Source organism: Bidens hawaiensis, unplaced genomic scaffold (assembly GCF_021521415.1).
Source record: "Bidens hawaiensis isolate Kalapana, Puna unplaced genomic scaffold, B.hawaiensis_p1.1 tig00005460_1, whole genome shotgun sequence".
NCBI lineage: Eukaryota > Viridiplantae > Streptophyta > Magnoliopsida > Asterales > Asteraceae > Bidens > Bidens hawaiensis.
The window spans coordinates 348792-372996 of NW_027491348.1; the positions used below are offsets into that span (position 1 = coordinate 348792).

The 24205-nt window shown below is 37.5% G+C and overlaps 1 protein-coding gene across 1 annotated transcript; it reads left to right on the forward strand.

The window, feature by feature from the left end:
• Nucleotides 1-3632: 3632 nt before the first annotated feature.
• On the forward strand, nt 3633-7743 carry LOC143629797 (uncharacterized). Its single transcript, XM_077098972.1, has 9 exons — nt 3633-3742; nt 4026-4072; nt 4738-4818; nt 4902-5067; nt 5861-6170; nt 6707-6823; nt 6949-7015; nt 7100-7137; nt 7420-7743. The coding sequence occupies exons 2-9, from the start codon at nt 4061-4063 to the stop codon at nt 7526-7528; spliced, it is 900 nt and encodes a 299-aa protein (XP_076955087.1). The 5' UTR covers nt 3633-3742; nt 4026-4060; the 3' UTR covers nt 7529-7743.
• Nucleotides 7744-24205: the final 16462 nt, after the last annotated feature.

The following is a 24205-nucleotide window of genomic DNA, read 5'->3' on the forward strand; positions in this document are numbered from 1 at the left end:
TTTCGAACAATTTTGAAATTTATCTTTTTTGTTATAAATTATGGTTAAATAAACTCAATTTCAAATTTTCTTTAAATCTTATTAATTAAAACTAGTATTTCTAACCCGCGCTTCGCTGCGGGATGCAATGTTTGATCAAGCAATTAGCCCAACTGCGCGTTCTTGGACTCGCTGTTCTTTCATTGTATTTTTCTCAAAAACAACGTACAATGAATTTTTGTCGGGTTTTACATGCATGATACTATTAATCGAGAATGTCAGTCGATGTTGATCTCTTGTGGTGTTAACCTTTGACTTAACTGATTCGCTTAACTTCCAATCTCACAGCACTGAAGAAAGAAAGAGATATGTTTCGAAATCAAATGACATCTCATGTAAAGAAAAAGAGCTCTGCTTCCATAAGCTGTCCATATGGTTCACAAAATGTAAGCAGGTTAAAATTTTATTCAAACACAAACTTAAGTATCATATACATCGATTATATTGTACATGTTTTTATACAATTATACCTTGAAGTCTGATGTAAATCTTCAGTACCTTTCGAGCAACATCTTTAACCCTTACTTTCATTTGGTGTCCCTATATGATTATATCTCGCTAATGTTACCAAAACAATCACATAGACACTAATTAATCCCAAAACGATGAAAAACCCCAATATTTTATTTCCAAAACAATAGTTGAAGCTTCACGTCAACAACATTTTCCCCAAATGAGTCACAAAGTTCACTGAAAATGACATACTCCCAATTTGTTCTCTAACTGAATATGCAGTGTGTCAACTAAATTACCAGCACTAAATCAACATGCATCAATACTTGAATCACATATCAAAAGATTTTTACTAAATTATAGAAAAAAAACATTTGTGCATGAACGGCAGATATGTAGTTGTTACATTAAACTCCACTATAGAGACGACCGAACATCCACCAGCAACGGAATGATTTGTGAGGAACTGGCGAGTTACAATCGCCGTTCGCCGCCGCCACCGACAACAGCAGGAACTCCGTTTCTTTCTCTACAAAACGCAACCGTCGATTTTGACAACCTTAAGAGAGATCGAGAAAGGATGAATATTAAGAAAAATGTTTGTCTAAGCCAGAGAGAGAGATCGAGTAAGGATGAATATTAAGAGAGAAACAATGAAGATGGAGAGAGAAAACATCACCTTGAAAAAAACAAAAAAGAATATAATAAAGAAACCATCAACAATGCACAACGTACCAACATATAGAGGAGGAAAATGATGAATAGTAAATCTGTGAGAGGCCACCGTTATTACTTTTTAATATATATATATAATAAGTTCTTAACCCACCACTTTAAACAAGCCTACACTTCCATTGGCCCAAAATCCCCAATCAATCTTTAAATCCAACACAGACACAGTCAAAATCAGGACCCGACCTGGCTAAAACCCGATCAAAAACTCAACCATACTCGAAACCAGTACCTACCCGGCCTAGACATTCAATTCTTGACTTTTGTTGACCAAAGCTGAAACCGGTTTCTACTTGGTTCTGGTTGCTGGAAAAACCTGAGTTGCCTACCTCTAGGTAAGCCTTTCAGAGCACCTGTTACACTAAACCCATTAAAAAAAAAAGTAAAAAACTTCTGCTGGGCCAAGCTCAACCCACCAAGCTTACACTTTTGAGCCCAAAACCAATAACCTTGTAGCAAGCAACCTAGGGTTTGTAACAGAGCTTCTTCTCTTCGGACCATGGCGAAAGCAGGTCGCGGCCGTCCCACCGCACCATCCCGTTCCCGTTCCATCTCCGGCTCTGCCTCCTCTCGCTCACGCTCATACTCTTCTTCGTCATCATCTCCCTCTCGTAGCCGCAGTCCTCCTCACAACAAAAGGTTTTATAATTTATTTAATTGTGTTGTTATTAACATGTTAAAGGTTATCTAATGTTTGTTTTAATAATGCGCTAAAAATATCTGTGGGATTAATGTCATACATATAGCAATTTGGTATGCTCTCTACCTACCATTATCAAGTTTACCTTTTGCAACCTGCATAACATTAACAGCTGTTGCAAGTAAGTAGGAACTGATTAACACTTAATAGCAGCAATAAGAAGAAAGTCGAATGGAAGATATGATTTCTGCATTGGTTTGCATCCCCGTGCTTGTTGTACAATAAACAGTTAATACTGTATAGTTTACACATTAATATATAGACATAATACCTGACCATCAACAACTTAAAAGAAAGGTTCCAATATTTCACATGGGAACCAAATTAATATAGTGAATTCATGCACTTTTGTTTGTTTAGGTTTGAAAGTAGGTGCATTGATTTGCCAGTGTCTCTTATGCAGTAAATAATGTGGGGTTTAGGTTGAGATTTTGACTGAATACAACATGAACGGGTGTTTCTTTTGTGTTTTAATTATAATTTGATTACTAGAAGCGGAAAGCTGAAATGCAATTGTGTTCTTTGCTTTATGATTTTTTTATAAGGATTTTGCTATAATGTTCAAGAAAACTTAAATAACAAGTATTTTAAAACTTTTGCTGGTCTTCCTTATTTTCATGACCTCACTGTACATAGTCAGCCAAAGTTGTATGTTGGGTGCAGTTCAGAACTAAACTAGACATGCAGATACCCACTGGTCTTAAAAGCACACACTTTGCCTTTTTGCATGTTAAAGGCAACCTAATGACATAGTTGTCAATAGCCATTAGCTGTCAATAATGACAAGCTAACTATGTGCTACGTATCGATAGCGATGAAATAAGGCCCGCTTTTTTATATTAAGCGATAAGGTAGTAGAATTTTTTTTTTAAAAAATTAGTGTTTTATTTCTCAAAATTAATATTTACGGTGGAGGTGGTGATTGGTGCTGTTTGGTCGTTAAAAATGCCTGAAAATTCGGCTTTTTATTTTTTTATATTAAAAAAAACCTAAATATCACTATTTTCACGCTAAGTGGTCGCTAACACAGGATATGGCTATCAACAGATGCATCACCATAGCGTGCTATAGCGCTTGCTATGTTTGCTGTTGACAACATGGCTAGTTATTGATAATCGGGTATTATATATGCAAGTATTTTGTACTGTTTTTCTTGTATGCATTAAGAAGGATGCACACTTGATTCTCAAGTTTCATTACGGGTTCATGTATGTGTTTAAGTTACCTCGACTGAAAGAGTCTACTATGCGAAGAACACAACTAAGATAGCATATTGTTTTGATGACGGATAAGAAAGTAAATGATATAGAATAGAGAAAAGATTTCATGATATGATGCTGTGTATTGCATGTTGCTTGAAAAGTGCTAGTACATGTCTGCGAATGATTATGTACTTTGGTCGATGAAAGTTCATCGTTTTTTATAACATTTATACTAAAGAGATGGGCACCATGTGAGGAAAGATATATGTATCCCTTTTCAATTGCAGCCAGTTTTAACTCGATGAATTTATATAGGCTTTATAATTTAACTAAGGTGTGCAAGTCTGCAATCTTGTGTTTGTGGCCTTTAAACTTTAAAGGTTTGAGGGTTTTAGACCATTTAGTAAAGATTTTTTTATCTGTTAGTTTCTTTTTTTGTTTATTTGTAGTCAACCAGAGAGTGTATTGTTCTGTTGTTTACCTGTTTAGGTTTTTTGTCTAAATTTCACAGTTCTTTTTTTTTACAGGAAAGCATCTCCTGTCCCCGAGTCACTTGTTCTACACATTGGCCAGCTCACAAGGAACGTGAATGAAAATCATTTGAAAGAAATTTTCGGTAATACATCTGATCTGTTTGCATGGTTAGATACTCTTTGTGGTTTAACTTTGCACTCAGGCCGCCTTAGAAGTGGAGAGTGAACTAAGAAGCTAGTGATGGATGCGCCTCATGCTGCTAGTTTTATGTCCAATTGCTAAAGTTATCATGTCTGTATCAAAATATGTAGTGACAAAAGTCGTAGATTGAGATAATTACAAAGCTGTCAAGTTGTACCTGTTTGATTGTTGATCTTGTTTAATGTGCATGGTCTTCGTTTAATGTGCATCTTTCTTTGTTACAGGAACTTTTGGTGAAGTTGTACATGTGCGGTTGGCTATGGATCACATTGTAAGATTTAAGTTTTACCTTTTTTTTCTTGTTTTGACGGTTACAGTTTCAACCTATTTACATAGAAATGGGCCTATTTATGTTATATACCAATGGATTAACCTAAGCAGCTTAACAGATAAGGAATTTGCTTGAATTGATCAAACAAGCTGAAAATTGTTTGAAATGCATATAGATGCATAAAAATCTTTTTAAGTTATGATAATAGAACTTTAAATCATTCTTTTGCTACGTTTTAAAAGCATTTAAATAACAACCACAGGTGCTAAATTGGTTGTGTTTGTTGTATCTGGCACAAGTAAGTGTTTACGTGTCACCACAATAACAACTTTTTCTTACCTGGATTTTTTTTTTGTTTTTAACTTTTTTTTTTTGCATATAGATATATATTCTAAAGTTCCAAGCTTTCAACTCAAGTACAGATATGCATATAAAAATTACATTTAAACTATAATATTTGCCTTTTTTTGTTTAGGGTTTAGGTTTTAGACTTGTTTTGAACTCATGTATATGCTAAACGCAAACCCACTAATTTTACTGTTAGGTTTTTTGTTTGTGATATAAATTGTTTTTGCCATTTGTATTGAGAAATTGAGATCAAATTAAATATAAAAACACATTTTTAGTTGCGGTTAGTTGATGATTACTTTATTGTTAATTTTTAGGTTAACCTTCCAAAAGGATCTGGATATGTTGAGTTCAAGTTACGAGCTGACGCTGAAAAAGCTCAACTACACATGGACGGTGTACGTTTCATGCTATGGCGCAATGATTATTTACAATTTAATCATTGTTTTTATAAACTCATGCTGTTGTGGCATTTTGGCAGGCTCAAATTGATGGAAAGGTTGTTCATGCCAAGTTCACTTTACCTGAGAGAAAGAAAGTATCACCACCTCCCAAGCCTTTGGCCTCCGGTTCAAGGAGAGATTTGACCAAAACTGATAATGCTGGCGCGGATGCTGAAAAAGATGGACCAAAACGTGCACCTGCTGGTATGCTATATTTAATAAGGGAGAATCACATATATACCCCCACAAGCTTTTGAAATATTTTTTACGAGGACCGTTAAATTTCAAAATATCTAATATACCTATTATTAGTACATTTGTATATTTAGTTACATCTTTCTTTATAAATAATTTTTATATCATTTAATGAGTAATTATAAAGTTAGTAATTCTTCATAGAATTATACTGTACGGGTAAAATAGTAATATTTAAAGTTGTTTTCAATAAAATGGGTAAGTGTGATATTTTAATTAGTTTTTAGGGGTGTATATGTATGGTACCTTATATTTTTAATAATTAAATATTAATTTATTAATTTTTAATAGAAGTATCAGGATAAAATAGTCATATATAAGGTTGTTTTTAATAAAATGGGTAAATGTGATATTTTATGTAGTTTTTAGGGTGTATATGATAGTGTAAGTTTATATTATTTAAGGAGCAAATATAAAATTGATAATTTTTACTAAAAGATAAAGGTTTAATAATTATATATTTAACTTTTATTAATAATGAGTAAATATAAAATTATTATTCTTTACTAAAAGTTTAAGGTACAATAATTTAATTTAATTTTTTTAATAATTTGGGTAAATAAAGTATTTGTATAAGTTTCTGGTGGTATATATGATATTTTAAGTTTGGATGGGGTACTTTATGATATTTTAAAAAATTATAGGGGTATTTATGAAATTTTCTTATTTATAATTAATTTATTATATAATTACGCTTTGTAAAATTACGAAACCACTTTGTAAAACACGTATTCGTTTGCAGCGTCTCCTCGCCGAAGACCGCCATCACCGCCACGCCGCCGGTCTCCTGTTCCCAGAAGAGGATCTCCTCCTCGTCGGCGTATCGACTCACCGCCCCGACGACCCGATTCACCTTTCCGCCGTGGCGGCTCACCACCACCTTTTAGAAGAAGGCCTGGATCACCATTGCCTCCTAGAAGAAGGCCTGCATCACCGCCACCTAGAGGCCGCTCACCTTCTCCGCCTGGAAGACGTTATAATCGATCACCTGCTAGGGTCTCTCCTCGCCGCCGTAGTCCTATTCGAAGGCGTTCACCTCCACCAAGACGCCGGTAATTATTAATATTGTTTAATTGTTTTTCCTATTTGTAGATAAATTTTTTTACCATCTGTTAGGCTTGTAAACAGACTGAATGAACACAAACGCAGCATGCTTTTTTTTTTGTTTTTTTGACTTTAATGGAACAAACTGTCGAGCACAAATAATTAAAATATCAATGCTTTTGTTTGCTAGTTGTGAAAATAAACGTGTCTGTTTCTTAATGTGTAAACGAACAAAACATAACTGATCCAAAATTTGTTAAAAACTAATGTGAGACAATGTGATGGGCTCAGAAAGAAAGCTAGACTAAGTTTTAATGGATCAAAGTTTTAAATGAATGTAAACTAACAAACTTAAACTGACGAGTTTAAATGAACGGAAATGAACGTTCACGAGCATAAATGAACGAACGAGAACACATTTCTGCTGAATGGTTCAAGAACTGTTTACTGAACTTTTGTAGATAACTTTGCTCGACCTTTTGTTATCATACTATTTTTTTGTATTGTTTACTTTTGTATTTGTTATCAATTTTTGTGTGTGCAGTTCTCCTGGAAGAGCAAGGAGTCCACCACCTAGAAGATCTTCTTTGAGCCGTAGGCGTAGCCGTTCGCCCATCAGAAGACGTGTTCGTTCGCGTTCCAAATCTATCTCACCTAGGCGGTAACATTTTCTTATTTATTGTTTTTTGTTTTATATGTTTAAACTGTATAATTAGGAAAATAAGTGCTTAATGATTTAAGTTGTAAACTCATACTAATAGATTATTTATTGCAATTATTATACAGGGGCCGACCACCTGTTGGCAGGCGTGGGAGGTCTTCATCTTACTCGAGCTCTCCAAGTCCCCGAAAGGTCTGAACTTTGTTAATTTGGCAATCAGGAAATTTGTCATTTCATTTAGTCGATACTAATTGTTTATTTTTTTTACGGGAACAGGCGGCGAGGAAAGTATCAAGAAGTCGCAGTCCTAGAAGGTAATTAATCTATAATATTTTTTAAACATGTCTAAACAAGCCAAGCTTGAGCTCGTCAGAGCTTATGATTTCTATATTCGAAGGTTGATTTGGTTCTAGTTCGATTAGTATATTGTTTTTAAACTATTTTGTATATATATATATTTATATTTTTAGTTATAAGATAGCATGTATACACATATTTTTCTAATTTTAATTTTATATATATGTTTTTTTAATAAATATGTATATTACAATTTATTTAATGTCTATTAACATGGTATGTGGTTTATGCTGGTGAAGGCCAATAAGACGAAGAAGCAGCAGCAACAGTAGCAGCAGCAGTGGTTCACTTCCACCGCCACCACCACCGCCGCCAGGAGGACCGCCACCACCTGCTCGTAGGCCTTGAGCTGTCAAAGAACGAGTTCTGAACTTAGATCTTATTTGGGACGGTTAATGTGTAGTGATTTGTGTTTGCTGGTGTGTTTGGATGCGATTAACATGTTTGTTAGAATTCATACATTGACGTCTAAACACTTGCCTATACTTTTTCAGTGTCTACTATTTGGATGAAAACGAACATTACGCTTTGTTTTTTATGATTAAGTTCCAAGTTGCAGCCGATATGAGATGAAAACGAACATTATGCTGTGTTGGGCTGGCAAGTTCTATTGGTAAACTTGGAACATGACTACTAAAATTGAAAAAAGACCTATCTATACTGAATTCGGTTTTGAACCCAAACCGAGCCTGGTTTGAGCAACAGCTTTACTGTAGAGTTGAAGTCAGTTTTAACACTATGCTTTGAAACTGTTGAACTAGTTAAGTTAAATATTTTTGCTAAGCTTCTACTTTAAGTGACTTTAAAATTAAAAGTGTAATCTACAAACCGGGTATTCTTAGGAACCGGAACTGGGTATGGCCAATAAAAGTCAAACCGGGTCCGGGTAGAAACTGGTTCCGGGTATAGTCGGGTATTTGATTGGGTTTTGACCGGTTCTGTCGGGTTTTTTTAGGGTTTCGGGAAGGGTTGGGTTTTGACCGGGTATTGTGGAACCGAGTTCGGGTCGGTTCCGGTTCTAGGGGAAACCCAAAACCCGGTCCATACCCGTGGATATGGTATGGTCGGGTCCGGGTAGGAACCACTGGATCGGGTTCGGAACCGGTCTTTTTGTGCACCTCTAGTAACTGGAATGAGTTAAACATAAATATTTAATACAATAAATAGTTATAATAACTGAAAAGCCGAGAAACCCTAAATAAACGATGTCTCAACTTTAATCTTAAACTTGGTTGATCTTCCGGATGATAAATAAAAGATGATTTGCAATTAAACAACTTAACTGAATTCCAGCCTTGACTCGAGTTAGACACGGGAGGAATATGAATATGATGTATACGATCCATGTGTTGAATATTTTAATATTAAATAAACAATTTGATGTTGATGATTGCGTTGTATCTCATTAGTAACTCGAGCATTTATTTAAGTTTTGAAATTATTCTAATCAGGGCACTGATAACATGTTTTGTTTCAGTCAGGTCACTAAAGTGTAAAAGTGTTATAATCCTAGATATTTTACCTAGATAGCAGATTATGTAGGTTTTTTTTAAATATTTTGACATTACAATTTTTTTTATATTGACAAAATTAGTAAAAATTAAGAAAAAAATTAATCTTGCCAAAAAAAAACCTGAAAAAATTACAAAAAAAAAAATTTTAATTATTTTTTTTTTGCAATTTTCCAGATTTTTTTTTTTGCAATAAAAAATTATTTGTCTCAAATTTTCAATTTTTTAAAACCTTTTTTCAATGTAAAAAAAAATTTCTACATAACCATATCCAAGTAAAATATCTAAGATTAGAACACAAATGAAACTTTATTGACTTGATTGGAACAAAATATTTTATGAGTGACCTGATTAAAACAATTCAAAACTTTTTTTTTAACATCCCAAAAATTTTGATCCAAATTTGACAATTTAGGAAAGTTAAAAGGATAAAAAAATAATCTCGAAGACAAGTAACGGGGAAATTAAAATAAAAAATAAAATCATTTCATATACGATAAAAATAAAAAGATTTCAAAAGGAAGATAACACCATATTAAGGAAATGGAAAAGGAAAAAAACCTATCCCACATGGAAGGATATAAGAAAGTGGGAGCATTCCACTTAGATATAAATAAGGAAGTTAAAATCCATCTAACATGGAAAGTGAAAAAAAATAGAAGCTCTTTATAAAGAGATAAATTTCATAGTAATATTCTTTTAAGCCTACCATGCACCCAGCGGAGGGTGCAAAGCACCCGATGCGCACGGGCGAGGGCGATGGCGATGACGAAGGCGACATGAGGGATTAAAAATAAAAATTCTGATATATTCACCAAACGCGATACACGACAGGCTTAATCTATGAGCCATCGTGATACGCGATGGGAACGTCACAGAAACCCAAAAAGGGCGGTGTAGTGATACGCGATCACCAACATCCACTACGTCATCGCGTATCGCGATGACGTGGTCTAACAGCTCATGCCGCGTGTCCCCCATGTGGCGACATGTGGCAATCACTAGATATAATGAGTCATCGCGATATGCGATGACCCTTTTGAGAAATCCATCGCGTATCATGATAGGACGGGATTTCAGCTATAAATAGAAAGGGGTCACGACATTCTCCAACATCACACCACATTTTCTCTCTCTAAAAAGACTCTCGCTACCTCGGTTTTCGTGCCCCGACCCGACAATCGTCACCTCGTAATTCGTGCCAATAACCCGACGTTTTCCCGAAGTGCGTGCCACCCAAAAGTAACACGACATTCTGCCTCGAAGTGCGTGCATGACTTGGCGGCCCCCGAACGTCGCCTCGGTTTGCGTGCCAAGAAAGTTGATCAAGGTTACCCCGATATTCATGCAAGTACGGAAGTACTGCCGAAAATCTAAGTAATTATTAAGCTAAGCAAGGTAGTGGTTCCGCCCGAATAAAATATTATTATTTCAAGGCTTAGACTCTAGTCGGGTATTGCCTATACCTTGATCAAGATTTATAAATACAAAGGTTAAGATAAAATAATGTTTCTTTAAATTAAGAAATATAATATACATGAGGATATAGTTAAAATATTATTTCTTCATGATTAAGAAAGTTAAGCTTTTACCTACAAGAGTTATGGTCAAACGTAGTGTATCTTTAGATTAAGAAACATAAGATTTTATATATCAAGGTTATAAACAAATGACGTTATCATAGACATTTCTTCTTGAAGAAGAAACATAGCATATGATTAGCAAATAGACAATAAAGGTTTTCAAATGAGATCACCACATCATTCAGAACAGACAATCGCAGGTGAATACGTTAAACATTTTCAATCAGTCAAGATAAACGAGTTGTTTATCTTAAACAAATTCAGTCAAATATTTTATGAGATTACATGATCTCTAACATTAATATTTAAGGGTTTACGTGATCCCTAATTACAAGATAGAAAATAAAAGCAAATCAGACCGAATACACATGTGTCTGGATCCAAACATAATTTATCTAGTCTTCCAATCAAGGCTACGTGGCCGCAAACCAGAGATCATAATAAAAGTTCTCCAATGAGCATCAGTTCTCGAGAACCATAAGTGTGTGTGTATGGCAGTGGCACAAATCCCAGAAATAAGAGACGTTTCTGCTGAGATTGTTTAAGAAAACTATTTTGTCAGTCAAAGAAAGATTTATTAAATGTTTTTAGAGTCAACGATTCACCAGCATATCGCTGACGTATTTTCCCCCCATATTTCAGGGAAACATGTTAGTACAGGTAGCAAGGAATGTTAGAACAATTGTAATCAATCTATAACTATAACAGATCTTGGATCTGTGTTAATACGATTAATACCTTAACTCGGATCTAGCTCATAATTACGTATGATTGTATGTTGTATATGTATATTATCAGTAATTCTAATTTATAATATTAAAGTGTATATGAAGATTGAGAGAGAGTAATTGGACAACACTTCGTTAATTATCTCAAAACTTAAATAACTCATGAACAATGTTCACATATAAATAGAGGATGGGGTTAGTTCGTTAACATCCCCTAACGAACTAACACCCAAACTCGTTACATACATTAAACTTAAATAATAATAGCGAATCACCCCCTGATTCGTTAACATTCCCCAACGAATCAGGAGGGAATAACTTAAGTCTTAGTTCGCTAAACAACAATAGCGAACTAGACATTACATTAACGAACTAACTATATAATTAATTGTTTATTACATAAAACAAAAACGATCAATACTTTAACGATAAATACAAAGACTCAAGACGCGAAACCGTGCACTAACAGACACCCCCTCGTCTTGAGCTTTTTGTCTTTAAATTACTTGAAGCGCTTGGACTGCCAGTCTCTGCAACTATGAATTCCTTTTTCATAACAAACACGCACAACGCGTTGAAATAGCATGGCCAGGTCATAATCTTCATTGCGCTCTATCAGAATCTGATTCTTGTGTAGCACATCATTGTCGGTCTCGGTTAAATTCACCAACCACATTGGGTCGATAATCTTAATCAGCTCAGTCTTCAAACCCTTTCCCAACACAATGACGGCCTCGCCGGTTTTGTTGTCATAGTACCAGCGGTTGAAAGATACCTTAATGTGTTGGTTCATCAATTTCACCGGCACACGCTTCATAATCTTCGGCGGTTTTACCTTAAGAACCAACTTCTTCCAACTTGTCTTTGGATCAATCTCATTGAGACGCTTGCGAATTGGAATATGTGGTTTGAAAAATTTGAACCCGTGGTTCACTTCAAACAGCAGGTGTTGGTGAAACCAACTTGCCTGTTTATTCCCGCCCCGATTAATAAAAGAACGATATGCCAAAGTGCGCACATCCCATATTGGTAATGAGAGAAGGTCAAACATCCTTTCAGAATACTGGACGCCCTTCTCCCATTTCACAATGCATACCTTTAATTCAGAATCATAAAGCCAAGAAACGATGTCACCTTGTACTTTTGACATGGCCTTAAAGGTGGTCTTTTGATTGGCTTTGGCGCGTGCAATGGCTTCTCGTGATTCTTTATCGACATACCTGTGTGCATTGATAATCTTACCAATCCTGTTGTCTTGATGAGCAAACCGGCTATGAATGTCAGCCCAGGATGGATCAATCTTTGGGTCGAATCTTTTGTCAAAAAAGTCATCAACTTGTTTACCCTTAGATATCTTCTCGGGATGATCTTCTGCTTCTTTTACCATCTTCTCATTAAACACTGGAGCACCTTTATCAACATTTGTGTGTTGAAATAAGTCAGGATACTCCTCAGCAGTCACATCCTCCATCTCAATTTCCTCATCATCATAAATAAAATCTGTCCTCAGCTCCACCATAGGATCATTCAGGATCTCGTCATCATTCATTACCTCAGCATCAGGCGCAGTCTCTAACACAGTCATCTCATCTTCATTTAGCCCAAGCAAGATCGCAATTTGCTCTCGTGTCAGCGACCTATCAACAAACTGCCCCACATCTATCTCATTAGCATTCACCATGCTCCTAATCACCCCCTTTCCATCCATAAATATTACTGTATCGGATTTGATCATCTCAATTGGTTTAGCCGCTGTATAATCACGATAAACAACAATCTGTTTGTCCGAATCATTAACAGAACTCGTACCCGCACCAGAAGCTGGGTCTTGAGTTTGTTTAGGCTCACCACCAGCACCAGACTCATCATCATCAGGATCTTCCTCATCATTCTTGATCTTCTTTAAAGCATCATCTTTGCAAGTCAATTGCAAGATCAGATCCTTTTGTTCTTTAAGTTTCACCCCCTGAGACTCAATAATCTCACGGAGGGCCTTTGTTTCTTTTTGACAGAAGGAAACATAACTGAGTAGTTTCTTCTGGTTTTCCATCAAGCGTTCTTGATTCAACCGATCAGCACGCATCTGGTTCTCATACAAATGCAGAAGGTTTAAAAGCATGTCTATCTGACGATTTGGTGGCATAGCATACAATGAGGGATGAACAGGTTGGATTGGTCCCTGAGGCCTTGTAATTTTCATGAATGAGAGATCACTAGGAGGAGGAGGCCTCATAGACGTTGTTGGAGGAACTGTAGCCACTGTAGCAGTCGGCAAAGGTATTTCAGTTAAAGCTGATTGAGGAATCATACCCAACTGCTCATGTGGAACCATCGTTGTTGTCAAAGTCATCTCCGGAGTGCTAGTTGTAAACGGCACTAACGGGCGTTGAGGCGTTGTTTGACGAGGTGGTGGCACACCAATGATTACACCAGCCCCAGCTAAAATACATCTCTTCTTTGAAGGTTCACCAGTTGCCACTTCCTTGACTTTTCTCTTTCTTTCTCGTTGAGCTGCAATAGTGGCAGCTAATGCAGCTTCAACTGCGGCTTGTTGCTCTCTAAGAGTTGCATCACCATTACCACCATTTCCACCATCATTACCACCATCATCACCATCGTTCCCACCTTCTCCTTCCTCACGCTTAGAATCTGAATCATCATGAATCCAGCGATCCTCGGAAGGACATACATAATTAGGGTTAATAATATGACCAATCATTCATTTGTTCTGTGGTCTTCCCTTTCGATAAATCGTCATTCTACGCATTGTGTCAGCCGTCATGTGTGCTAAGTCAAGCACATCATTCACAAATGTTTGATCAATTACCAAATCTGGAATAAGGTCGTGAATTATCAACTGTAGAAATCGGGGATACATCAAAAATTTCTTCTTCTGATCCGCCTGCTTCCACTTTCTTACATCTGTCAATGTGGGATGCAATTTCCTTATTTCATATCCTTAACATAATGTGACTTTATTTATGGGATAATTTATTTCCTTATAGAATGATCTTGTTTTCTTTAAATTTTTCCCAACACTTATTTTAGGGAATAATTTTGATCATTCAACTTAACTAAGTTGTCAAATTTGGACCAAAATTTTGGGGATGTTAAATCCTCCCCTCCTTGGAATGAATCTCGTCCTCGAGATTCGTTTATGAATGATTTCTTACTCGTTTACTTTACTAACAAATTCTTTCTAATCTGTTTCTCGAGTTTAACTCGAACTGTTTGAATGGTTAAAATTCCTGATTTGTTGTTAACTTACATCTTTGGATTATGTATTCAGTCAATAGTTTAGAATGTCATAAGTAATTGTAAATTGCTTAGCACAGTGGTCAGTTGTGTTTAACTATTTACCTTACCTTGTGTATTCTAAACATTTACTGATGTTAACTAGATTGTATCTTGAATTCAGTCTACCGAATCCTTTATTCATCTCGATAACTTTCAAGATATTCATTCTTGAATAATGATATCCTTTACTTATGATCTTGACGGATTCCTTCCGTTTATTTCCATTGATTATACCCTTGAACTTTTCAAAGGTCTGCTAACTGATTTTCCTTTGAGAAGACATACTTTTATGTCTAGTTAAATTCATCATTCTCTTTATTTCATCTTTCTATAGATGATGATTTAGTAAATAACATAGTTTCTTATATTTCGCGAACTTTCGAAATTTAACTATCTCTTTCTTATCTTTATAACGATCTGTATGTTAAGGGATTTTAACTTACCCTTTTATTGTGACAAAATTTCTTGTTTAAACATGAGTTAACAAGTAATTTATAATAGTTAACTAACTATTTCTTACGCCTTTGAGTTTCGGACTACTCTTGTTTGTTTCTATTCTTGATTGTCAGATGCTCCTTGTGTTTCCTTCCTTCCTATTGTTGTTGATCCTTTTAATTGCGTCCTTGAACATTATCTTTAAAATGTCCTTTTTCTCCAAAGATGAAACATGCAACTGCTTTCCTTCTACAGTCGTATTCAGAATGACTGGTTTTATTATAGAATGTACACGTGACTGATGTATTGTTCTTGTTCTGTTTTCGACACTTTCCATCATTTCGTGTATCACAGTTCTGACATATTAGTCTTTTGAATTTAAACGGTTTCTCCTTGTTGATGTTATTCTCTTGTTTGTTTGTTGCCTTTTCCTTCTTTCATACACTATTTTTCTCTTTAACCTCCGTATTTCTTACCATACTATTGATCAAATATCTGGCCAATTCCATGGCCGAGGAGGTAGTTCGTGACATATAGGTTTTTACTATATCTCCTATCTCTTTGGGTAATCCTGATATATATTGAATAACTTTGTCGGATCTTGAGTTAACTAGACGCATAATTGATTGATAATATTCAAGAAACTTAGATTATAATCTATGAGATTTGTAGCATCCATCTTATGGCTTAGAGACTTGGTTTGAATATGATTGTCTTCATGTATGGGAAAATTCTATAATACGAGATCTTTAAATACTTCCATTTTATTTGATACAAGGTTTCTCTGTCCTTTCTCATGATTAGAATGTTCCACCATTCTAGAGCTTCATTTTTGAATTTCAAAGATGTGTACTAAGTCCTTTGAATCTTAGTACATTGACTAATGATAACGATGGTCTCGATCTTTTCAAGTCATCGTAAAGTTGGTATAACACCTTGATTTCCATAGAATTCCTTTGGTTCGTAAGTTTTGAAGTTCTTTAAAACTACAACCTTAAGTTACTAAATGGCTCTTGAAGTTCTTACTATCCGTATTTAAACTATAATGGTTTTTCCATGATGATAAGCATTTCGGCATGGGTGAGTTTCAATAATCTTATATGAATATTCAATTTTTGTATATCTCCTATTTCATTATGTCGATAAGAGGGATCATTGTGTCATGAATCCTCTCTTGTATTTTGACTAAATATCGTTTAGGAATCTCATGGTCAGATTGCGTCATATTCTTGTTGATTCCCTGATTGGAAATTATTTACTGACTGTTTAAGTTCAACTTTCTGTAAATGGAATTACATCATTTATGGAAGAAACTGTTGGTGCATAAATGTCAGTAGTTCATAGTCTAGTGTCTGTAATCGAGTCTGTAATGTTATTTATGTTTTTGTTCAAGCGAAGTTGTCAACAAGTTCGCCTAGGCGAACTTGTTGAACAAGCGAAGTTATGGACAACTTCGCCTGAGGCGAAGTTGTCGTGTATTTATATTAGATGTTACGGCTTGTTTAAGGGAGATCGGTTTAGGTTGTTCGAGTGTTCGGTTGTTTGGTTATTCAACTGTAACGTGTCTGTAACAGTGATATTTACATCACGTGTGTTCGGTTATAATATATAACGTGTTACGTGTATTCGTGTGTTTGTGTTCTATACTCGTAACGATCTACGCAGGGATTCCGCACCTGAGTAGACCGCGATATCTCGTGAGATCCGTCCAGGGAACCTACAATTGGTGTCAGAGCTTTTGCTCGATTGTGTGGTTCGGGATATTCACGCGGGTGTAGAATTCGTCCCGTTTCGACTTTTCGCGGGACGTGTTTTCGGTGTTTTTGCTCATTCTAACCTCCTACCAGTGTGTTCAAGCCTTTAAACTGTCAAAAACCTCGTTAAAATCCGTTTTACAGATCTGCAGAAACTATGTTGTTCGTCAGGCGAAGTTGTTATTCATCAGGCGAAGTTGCCGTTAGGATACGTAGGGTTTCGGCGAAGATATAAGGAGAGGCGAAGTTATTCACAACTTCGCCTACCTTTTCAAGTTCGCCTAACTCAGCGAAGTTCTCTTCAAGTTCGCCTACTTCCTAAGTTCGCTCACCCTAAGCGAAGTTATTCTCAACTTCGCCCAGTCACGCGAATTTAAGAAAGATCCAGCGAAGTTATTACTTAAGCGAAGTTATTCTTAACTTCGCCTACAGTACTTTATTAAATAAAAAAAAAAATTTATTTTTCAGGTTTCTTCTCTTCAAGAAGGATGTCGTCGATCAACATCTCGGAGCTTGTAAAGATGGAAGTTGAAGCGGGGTCAGCTACAAAGGCCCCAAGGTTGCTGAAGGGAACCGATTTTGTCGCATGGAAGGATCGGTTCATCCAATATGTAAAGTACCAGGATGCGAAAATGTGGGTGTGCATCCAATATTCAACCTGTAATGGAGTACGAAGGTAGGGACCAGATCAAAAAGTACAGTAAGATGGAAGAGGAAGAGAAAAAGATGTATGAGGCCGAGAGCAAGGCCCATGCTGTAATCACAATGGCTCTTCCACAGCAGATCCTCCATACATTCAGAAAATACACATCAGCTAGAGAGCTTTGGGAAGCTCTTGAGAACAGATTTGAAGGGAATGTAGGAATTCGAGCTTCAAAAATCAAATTGCTCAAAACTCAGTTTTCCGTCTTCAAATTTTTGAAGAACGAATCTCTAGATGATATTATCACCCGATATTATCATCTAATGACTGAGCTGAGCAACTATTCTATTTCCTACCGAGAAGAAGAAATAGTTGAGAAGCTTCTCGATGCCCTCCCACCAAAATGGGAGATGTATACTGTACTGATGAGGGAAGACAAGGACTTCCCTACTTATGATCTTGAAACCACTGTCAACGTAAGAAAAGAAACATCTATGGATCAGGTTCAAGATCCAGGCATGTACGATGCTAAAGTAAACTCCAATTCAAGTTCAAAGACTGATTCTGCCGCCTACTACACGAAGGGCGAGTCGGGTGCCAAGTCTTCACAGGAGGGGCATGTGTCAGTAAACTCAAATGGGGATGTTTGCTTTGTAGCCGGTGGATCAAGTGGTACTAAACAGACAGCAAGCAAGAGTAGTGGCTCTTCAAGTTCTTCAAGCAATAACTACTCTAAGATGCCAATGAGCGTCAAATCTGCTGAAGAGCAGTTTGGCCTATATGCTTCGTTTATTGCTTCATATGAGAACTATATCCAAGGGAAGGTTGTTGATCCAGCGATGCTGGATGAAGACTATGACCAAATAGATGCTGATGATATGGAAGAGATGGATCTACAATGGCAGATGGCCATGATTGTGAGGAGGGTGAAGAGGTTTATGAGGAAGACAGGGAGAAAGTTTGTTGGTGGCAGGCCTGGGTTCGACAAGACTAAGGTGAGGTGCTATAACTGTCAACAAAACGACCACTTTGCTAAAGAGTGCAGAAACGAGAGAGTTGAACGTGGTCAAGGCAGGTCTGCACAGTACAATGGGAGTAGTAAAGATATCAGTGCCATGATGTCTAGAGAAGCAGGTGAATACAACTGGAACCTGCATTCGGATGAAACTTTTGAGCAGGCAAATATGGCTAAGGTTGAGAATGAAGAATGTGAGAAGGTCACCGGAGAAGTGAAAGCTACTGGAGAGGAAAAAGCTTTCATGGCAGATCTCAAGGACCAGTCCTCCGAGGTATGTTCTAAACCTATATGTACTAAATGTGAGAACTTGTCTGAGCAACTTGCTACCATAACTGATCAGTATGTTCGTTTAGATGCTGAATTTAAAACTCTTAAAGAAGATCATCACTTTATGAAAGCAAGAGAGAACAGTTACAAAATTAAAATAAAAGCGTGTGAAAAAGATGTTAAAAGCTTAAAAACAAAACTTGCTGAAAAAATTGAAGTGATAGATCTAAGTTATGAGGTTTTGGAAGAAAAGACCAAACTTATTGCTGAACGAGAAAAACAGATTGCTGACCACCAGGTGAAAGTGGTGGAACTGAACCGAAAACTTGAGCAGTTCAGAAATTCCTCAGCTATTCTTGATCACCTTGTTAGTGATCAAGGTACCTCTGCGAAGAGGGGAGGAATTGGTTATCACGAGGTTCCACCACCTTATAACCACAATTATACTTATAACCCTAGTGTTCAGAAATCTGTTGATTTTGAAGTTCCTCAGACAGTTCCAATCAAGGTTTCGAGTAAAGAACCAATTGTTAGTAAAGGCGAAACAAGTTCGCCTGTTTCAAGTGTGAAAATTTCTGTTGCAAGTCCAGTCTCATCAGATTCGGAGAAGTCGTCCGAATCAGGTAAGACAAAAGAGGAGAATGTGTTACCCAATGGTGGAGAAAAAGATAAAACTAATAAGAAAAGTACTCCACTAAACCCGTACGTCCCACCTTATGTGAAACGAACGGCCGGTAACACAGCCTCGAGATTCAAAACAACCTTTGAAAAGAAAGTGGAGCATAGGTGTTGTTTTAGGTGTAATAAATTAGGACATCTTGTTGCAGATTGCCCTCTGAAGCCGCGATTCAGAGGTGTGAGGCCTAATAAAACTGAGAATAAGACTAATACTATTAAAAATGAAAACCATTCAAAATTTCAAAATGTAACTAATTCAGGTTTTCACAGAAACAAACCTCAGTTTTACAATGCAAATAACCAAACCACAAGATATAATTCTTTCAATTCACTTAGGTTTGGAAGGTCCCACACTCAATCTCCAAGGTGGTTTCCTAATAGGGCTTACAGAAATTTTGCGAATACTAACTGTGAAAAGCCAAAGTTCGGGATGTATAGATCCAAGACCAATTGGTCTTGGGTCCCAAAATTCTAATCTTTTGCTTTATTGTGCAAGAACAGTTTGAAGCAAAAGCCTCAAGTTATTATTAAAAAAAAATAAAAAAAAATCACTATCGCTTAAAAGTATGTCGGTTACCACAGTTTGAAGGACATGTCTTCGGATATGTTTTGGTCCTCATTTTCTACTTGTAGATTTTGAGGATAGCCATTAACTAGATGACTGAAAGTGACCGGGGCGGTTTATGATGAGTTTTCATTCTTTCGCTGAAAAGTTAGTCGATCATACTTATTTATAAGGACACATACTAGTATGTGGTCGGTCCAGCTGATCCATTGGATCTTCGGGATAGCCGTTTACCTGAAGACTTTGTTTTGGTCGGGGCGATTAATGTTAAATTTTTTTTAAAAAGGGAAATGAAATTATTTTTCAAGTCTACTACTTCGTAAGAAGTACGTTTGCTATGTTAAACGGAAAATTGATCCAACCTTGGAAAATGATAGATATACTAACTTTGTGTGCTTAACTAGTGAAGTTATTAGGCTTAAAAGGCTTTAGGACAGTCATTGTATGTCATGGTAACTTTTTATGGTGCGTAAAAGTAAATGTGATACAAACTAAAACTACTTGATTTTACGTGGAAACTCCTTACGAGTTCTGCATGTCTTCATATATATCTTTCCGAATGATAGGCAGAAAAGCGATTACCCAGTCATACACGAGCCCGTAAGTGTTCTGATTCCCGTGAAGATAGCGTTTCAAGAAACTGCAGTGATCCAGATTCGGGACTTGCAGTTATTTACTACTCTGAAGTCTATGTAAATTTGTGAGTGAAAAAAAAATAAAAAATAAAATAAAAAAATAAAAAAATAAAAAATAAAAAATAAAAAATTTGTGAGTATTGAAACACTCTAGAGATGAAAGTGTCAAGACTTCTCAATCTTAGAGTAAGAAGAAGAACGGGAACCAGATGAAGAGTACTTACAACTTAATCAGACACTATGGGTCGAAGTCAATTCGGGGTGACTTGGGGAAAGCCAAATACGCTTAGAGAATAGATAGGAGGCATCATAATCTCTGAGTTGTTGCCCACTTAATTTTTGAGCTTAATTGAACTTAACTCGTATCACAGAAACGATGAAAACCATCTTAAGTTATTTACCTGCTTACAACCTGTCTCTTTATGTCATAATACAGCTAAACATGGATCTATGTGACAGTCACATACTTAGTATGATTCCTGTTCGGATCTTTTCTAAAACGTAGCAGTCCCTATCGAGACTGAAATTTGATCCCTTATACTTAAATTGTTTAAAGTTTTCTTTTTCTATAGTTGTATTTGTTTATAACGGGTTACTTGGACTTGATCGTGTCATTTAGTTCTTAAAGGAAAGTTTTATAACTTGATTGAAAAAAATGTTAAAATTATAAGGTTAAATTTTGTAAATATAGGCGATGTTGTTGAACAGGCGAAGTTGTGGATAACTTCGCCTAGGCGAAGTTATCTGTAACTTCGCCCCTATATAAGGATTTTCAAGAGTCAAACTGTTCATTATTCTCAAACTCAGCGAACTTATATCATCCGTTTACACAGCGAACTTATACTGATCCTTCTTGTTATCTTGTTTCTTCAATTTCCAACCGATCTAAAGGTTGTTTGGGTTCTTTTATCACATGTTATATGTTCATTGATGTTAATCTAAGGTTGTTTCGACAACCGGTTAATAACCTCGAATAACCGATCTTTAAACCCGAGTTCAAACCTTGTTTTACGTGTTCATGTACAAACTGGTCGTTTGGTTATCATTAATATCATGTGTTTGAGCCTCCTCAATCGTCAAAGTTAATCGAAACACCGGTTTTCTGGATTTCGATTAACCTTACTGTCGCCGTTTCAGATTCAGGCGAAGTTAAGGTTTAGGCGAAGTTATCCGTAACTTCGCCTGGAGCTTAAATTCGCCTGAGGCGAAGTTATCCGTAACTTCGCCTGATGCTCAACTTCGCCTGAATCTTAAATTTTCCTGAGGCGATGTTGTGGTGAGGCGAACTTAAAGATGAAGCGAAGTTGTTCCCAACTTCGCCCCAACTTTAACTTCGCCTGGATTCTTTTAACTTAACAATTATTAGACGAACTTAAAGATGAAGCGAAGTTGTTCTCAACTTCGCCCCAACTTTAACTTCGCCTATACAGTCTTTATCACAACTTCGCTCATGGTAACAAGCGAACTTGAGTTATGTCTTAATGTTTATCTAACTTGGTTCGTTTGTTGCAAAGATGGCTGCTGTTGCCGGTGCTGGAGGTGCTGGAGGAGATGACGGTGATAACCAGAGGCAATTCTTTCCGGGTCACAACATGTTCATCACCTTAGACCCGGAAATGAACGGTGTTGAAGACTACCGTGAGATCATTTCTTTCCTCATACGCTCGAGGATATTTCACGCAATCACGACGACTCTGCCGATATCCTTACCCAATATCGAGGATTTATGGCAGACAGTGGAGTATGATTGTCGTGTTGAGCCCCCGGTCATGAGAGCAACAGTCAACAACCAAGAAGTTCAGTTCTCGTCTGAACAAATTCGGGTGGCGTTACGTTTTGGTGAAGAGACTAGGGATGACCCTACGGAGTTTGTGGCTCCGTTTCATGATGGAGCGTTTCTACGAATGGGCTATTCTGGTCCATTGGGCGATACCTAGAGACGGAAGGGGTTCCTACTTGATCAGTGGCGCTTCCTCATGCACGTTATGATAGTATGCATGTCTGGGAGGAAGGCGGGCACTGACGGTATGGGTGCGACCATGCAGTCTGCAATGACTGCACTGACCTATAACAAACGTTATAGCTTCAGTCAAATGGTCTTTTACGAGATCGATAGACAGAGGAGGGCGATGGCTCGTGAGCGGTTCATTATGTATCCACGTTTCATCCAGATGATATTGAACCATGTGGCTCCGAATCTACCTCAGAGACGACCAATCAGATACGTGGAGTCTGTGAGCAAGCGTATCTTCGCTCAATGCCGCACTTCGAGTGCGAGGAGCAAGCCTGAGCTGCGTCCAAGGCATACTCCACTGTTTGGGTTTTTAATCAACCCAGAGTATGTTCCTGCTGCTGGGGACGAGTTCAGAGATCCTCAACCACGACAGGCAAGAGCAACTCAAGCTGCCCCTACTGTGCCTGTTGTGTCGGCTGCAGAGGATATAGATCTTGATGCTGTCTTTGGAGGTCAAGGTTATTTCGATATGGATCAAGTTGATACACATGAAGAGGTGCAGGTCTCTGCTGCACAAGGTTCGGGTGTGAGTGTTACTAGAGCAGCTACGTCGATGGCTGACTCAGATTTGGATGAGATCATGGATGAGGGGAGACGGTTGATGGTGTCTCGAGAGAGAACTTTTGGGAAAAGAAAGAGGACGGAGGATGATGATGAGTCAGAAGAGGAAGAAGATATACATAAGCTGATACGACGTTCAAGACGGGAAAGGACAGGTGCAGGTATGGGAGCTGGAGAGACTTTAAGGATGGTACGTTTCGCTCCGGCTGCACTGTCTGGTATGTCTATCGTTCCTACTTCTGTACAGGTTACAAGTATAAGCACTGCGGATGTTCCCGTGGTGGCTACATCATCTGCTAGCATTCCATCTACCACTACTATCCAGATGTCGACTCCGGAGATTGTGTCTCTACCACCTCCAACGCTTATTCAGTCGGTGGTTGCTGCACGATTTGTAGAGTCAACGGTCGTCACTACTGCAGGATTATCAGGTATGGTACCACCTGCGGTTACGCCTGCTTCTGATGTCTCGCCTACGCCTACTTCAGACTCAGAGAGAATAGCTTCACTAGAGCGGATCGTGGCAGAGCAATCTAAGACTATTCAACGCCTAGTAGAAGCAAATCAACTACAGTCATCCCTCCTGGTTGAGCATGGGAAAATTATAGATACCTTGAAGGAGTTCTTGGCATCTCAGGGGGAGATGAGCTGTAAAGGCGACGAGCTAAGGATGAAAAGAAGGAATGACAAAGACGATGATCCCAATGCATCGAAAGATGCAGGTGGTGAGTTGCCAAGAACTACTCTAGCTCTTGGTACTTCCACAGCTCAGGGGGAGTCTGCCGACGCGGCTGGTGGTTCTGGTGGTGATGATGTGGTGTTGGTTGATGATGAGAATATAGGTGATGACGTGATTGATGCGTTGAAAGAACTAGATGATGATATGTTCAGCGATGATATATTGTTTGATGAGGATGTGCTGCCGAGTGATGTGATTGAGAAGATCGGTGAGCAGATTGAGATTGAGAATGAGATTGAGGAAGGAGAGATAGTAGAGGAAAATGTCGAACATGACATTCCAGAGGTTGAGAAGGCCGATATGGGTGATTAGACGGCAGTTGAAGATACTGAATGGGAAGAGCAGCCGAGGTGGAAGGAAGGATACGCTCAATGGTTCGTCAAAACGAAGAAACCGGCAGTCCTTACCATGTTCAAAAAGAGTTACAATATAAAGGGCTATGCTGAAGCAAAGAAAGGGATTATATGCTGGATTTATGATGAGCAGTTGCGGCTCTTCGTGATTAAACGATATGATGGAGTTCAGTACCTTAGAAGAATGTTGAGATCGTTAAACACACTGCCTGAGTGTGAGGTTAAAGACTTAGCCAGATTGGGG

Bases quoted from the DNA above. Each gene is read 5' to 3' on its own strand.
- LOC143629797 (XM_077098972.1), top strand. The intron at 6,824-6,948 runs GTAACATTTTCT...ATTATTATACAG, and splicing joins AAATCTATCTCACCTAGGCG to GGGCCGACCACCTGTTGGCA. The intron at 7,016-7,099 runs GTCTGAACTTTG...TTACGGGAACAG, and splicing joins GCTCTCCAAGTCCCCGAAAG to GCGGCGAGGAAAGTATCAAG.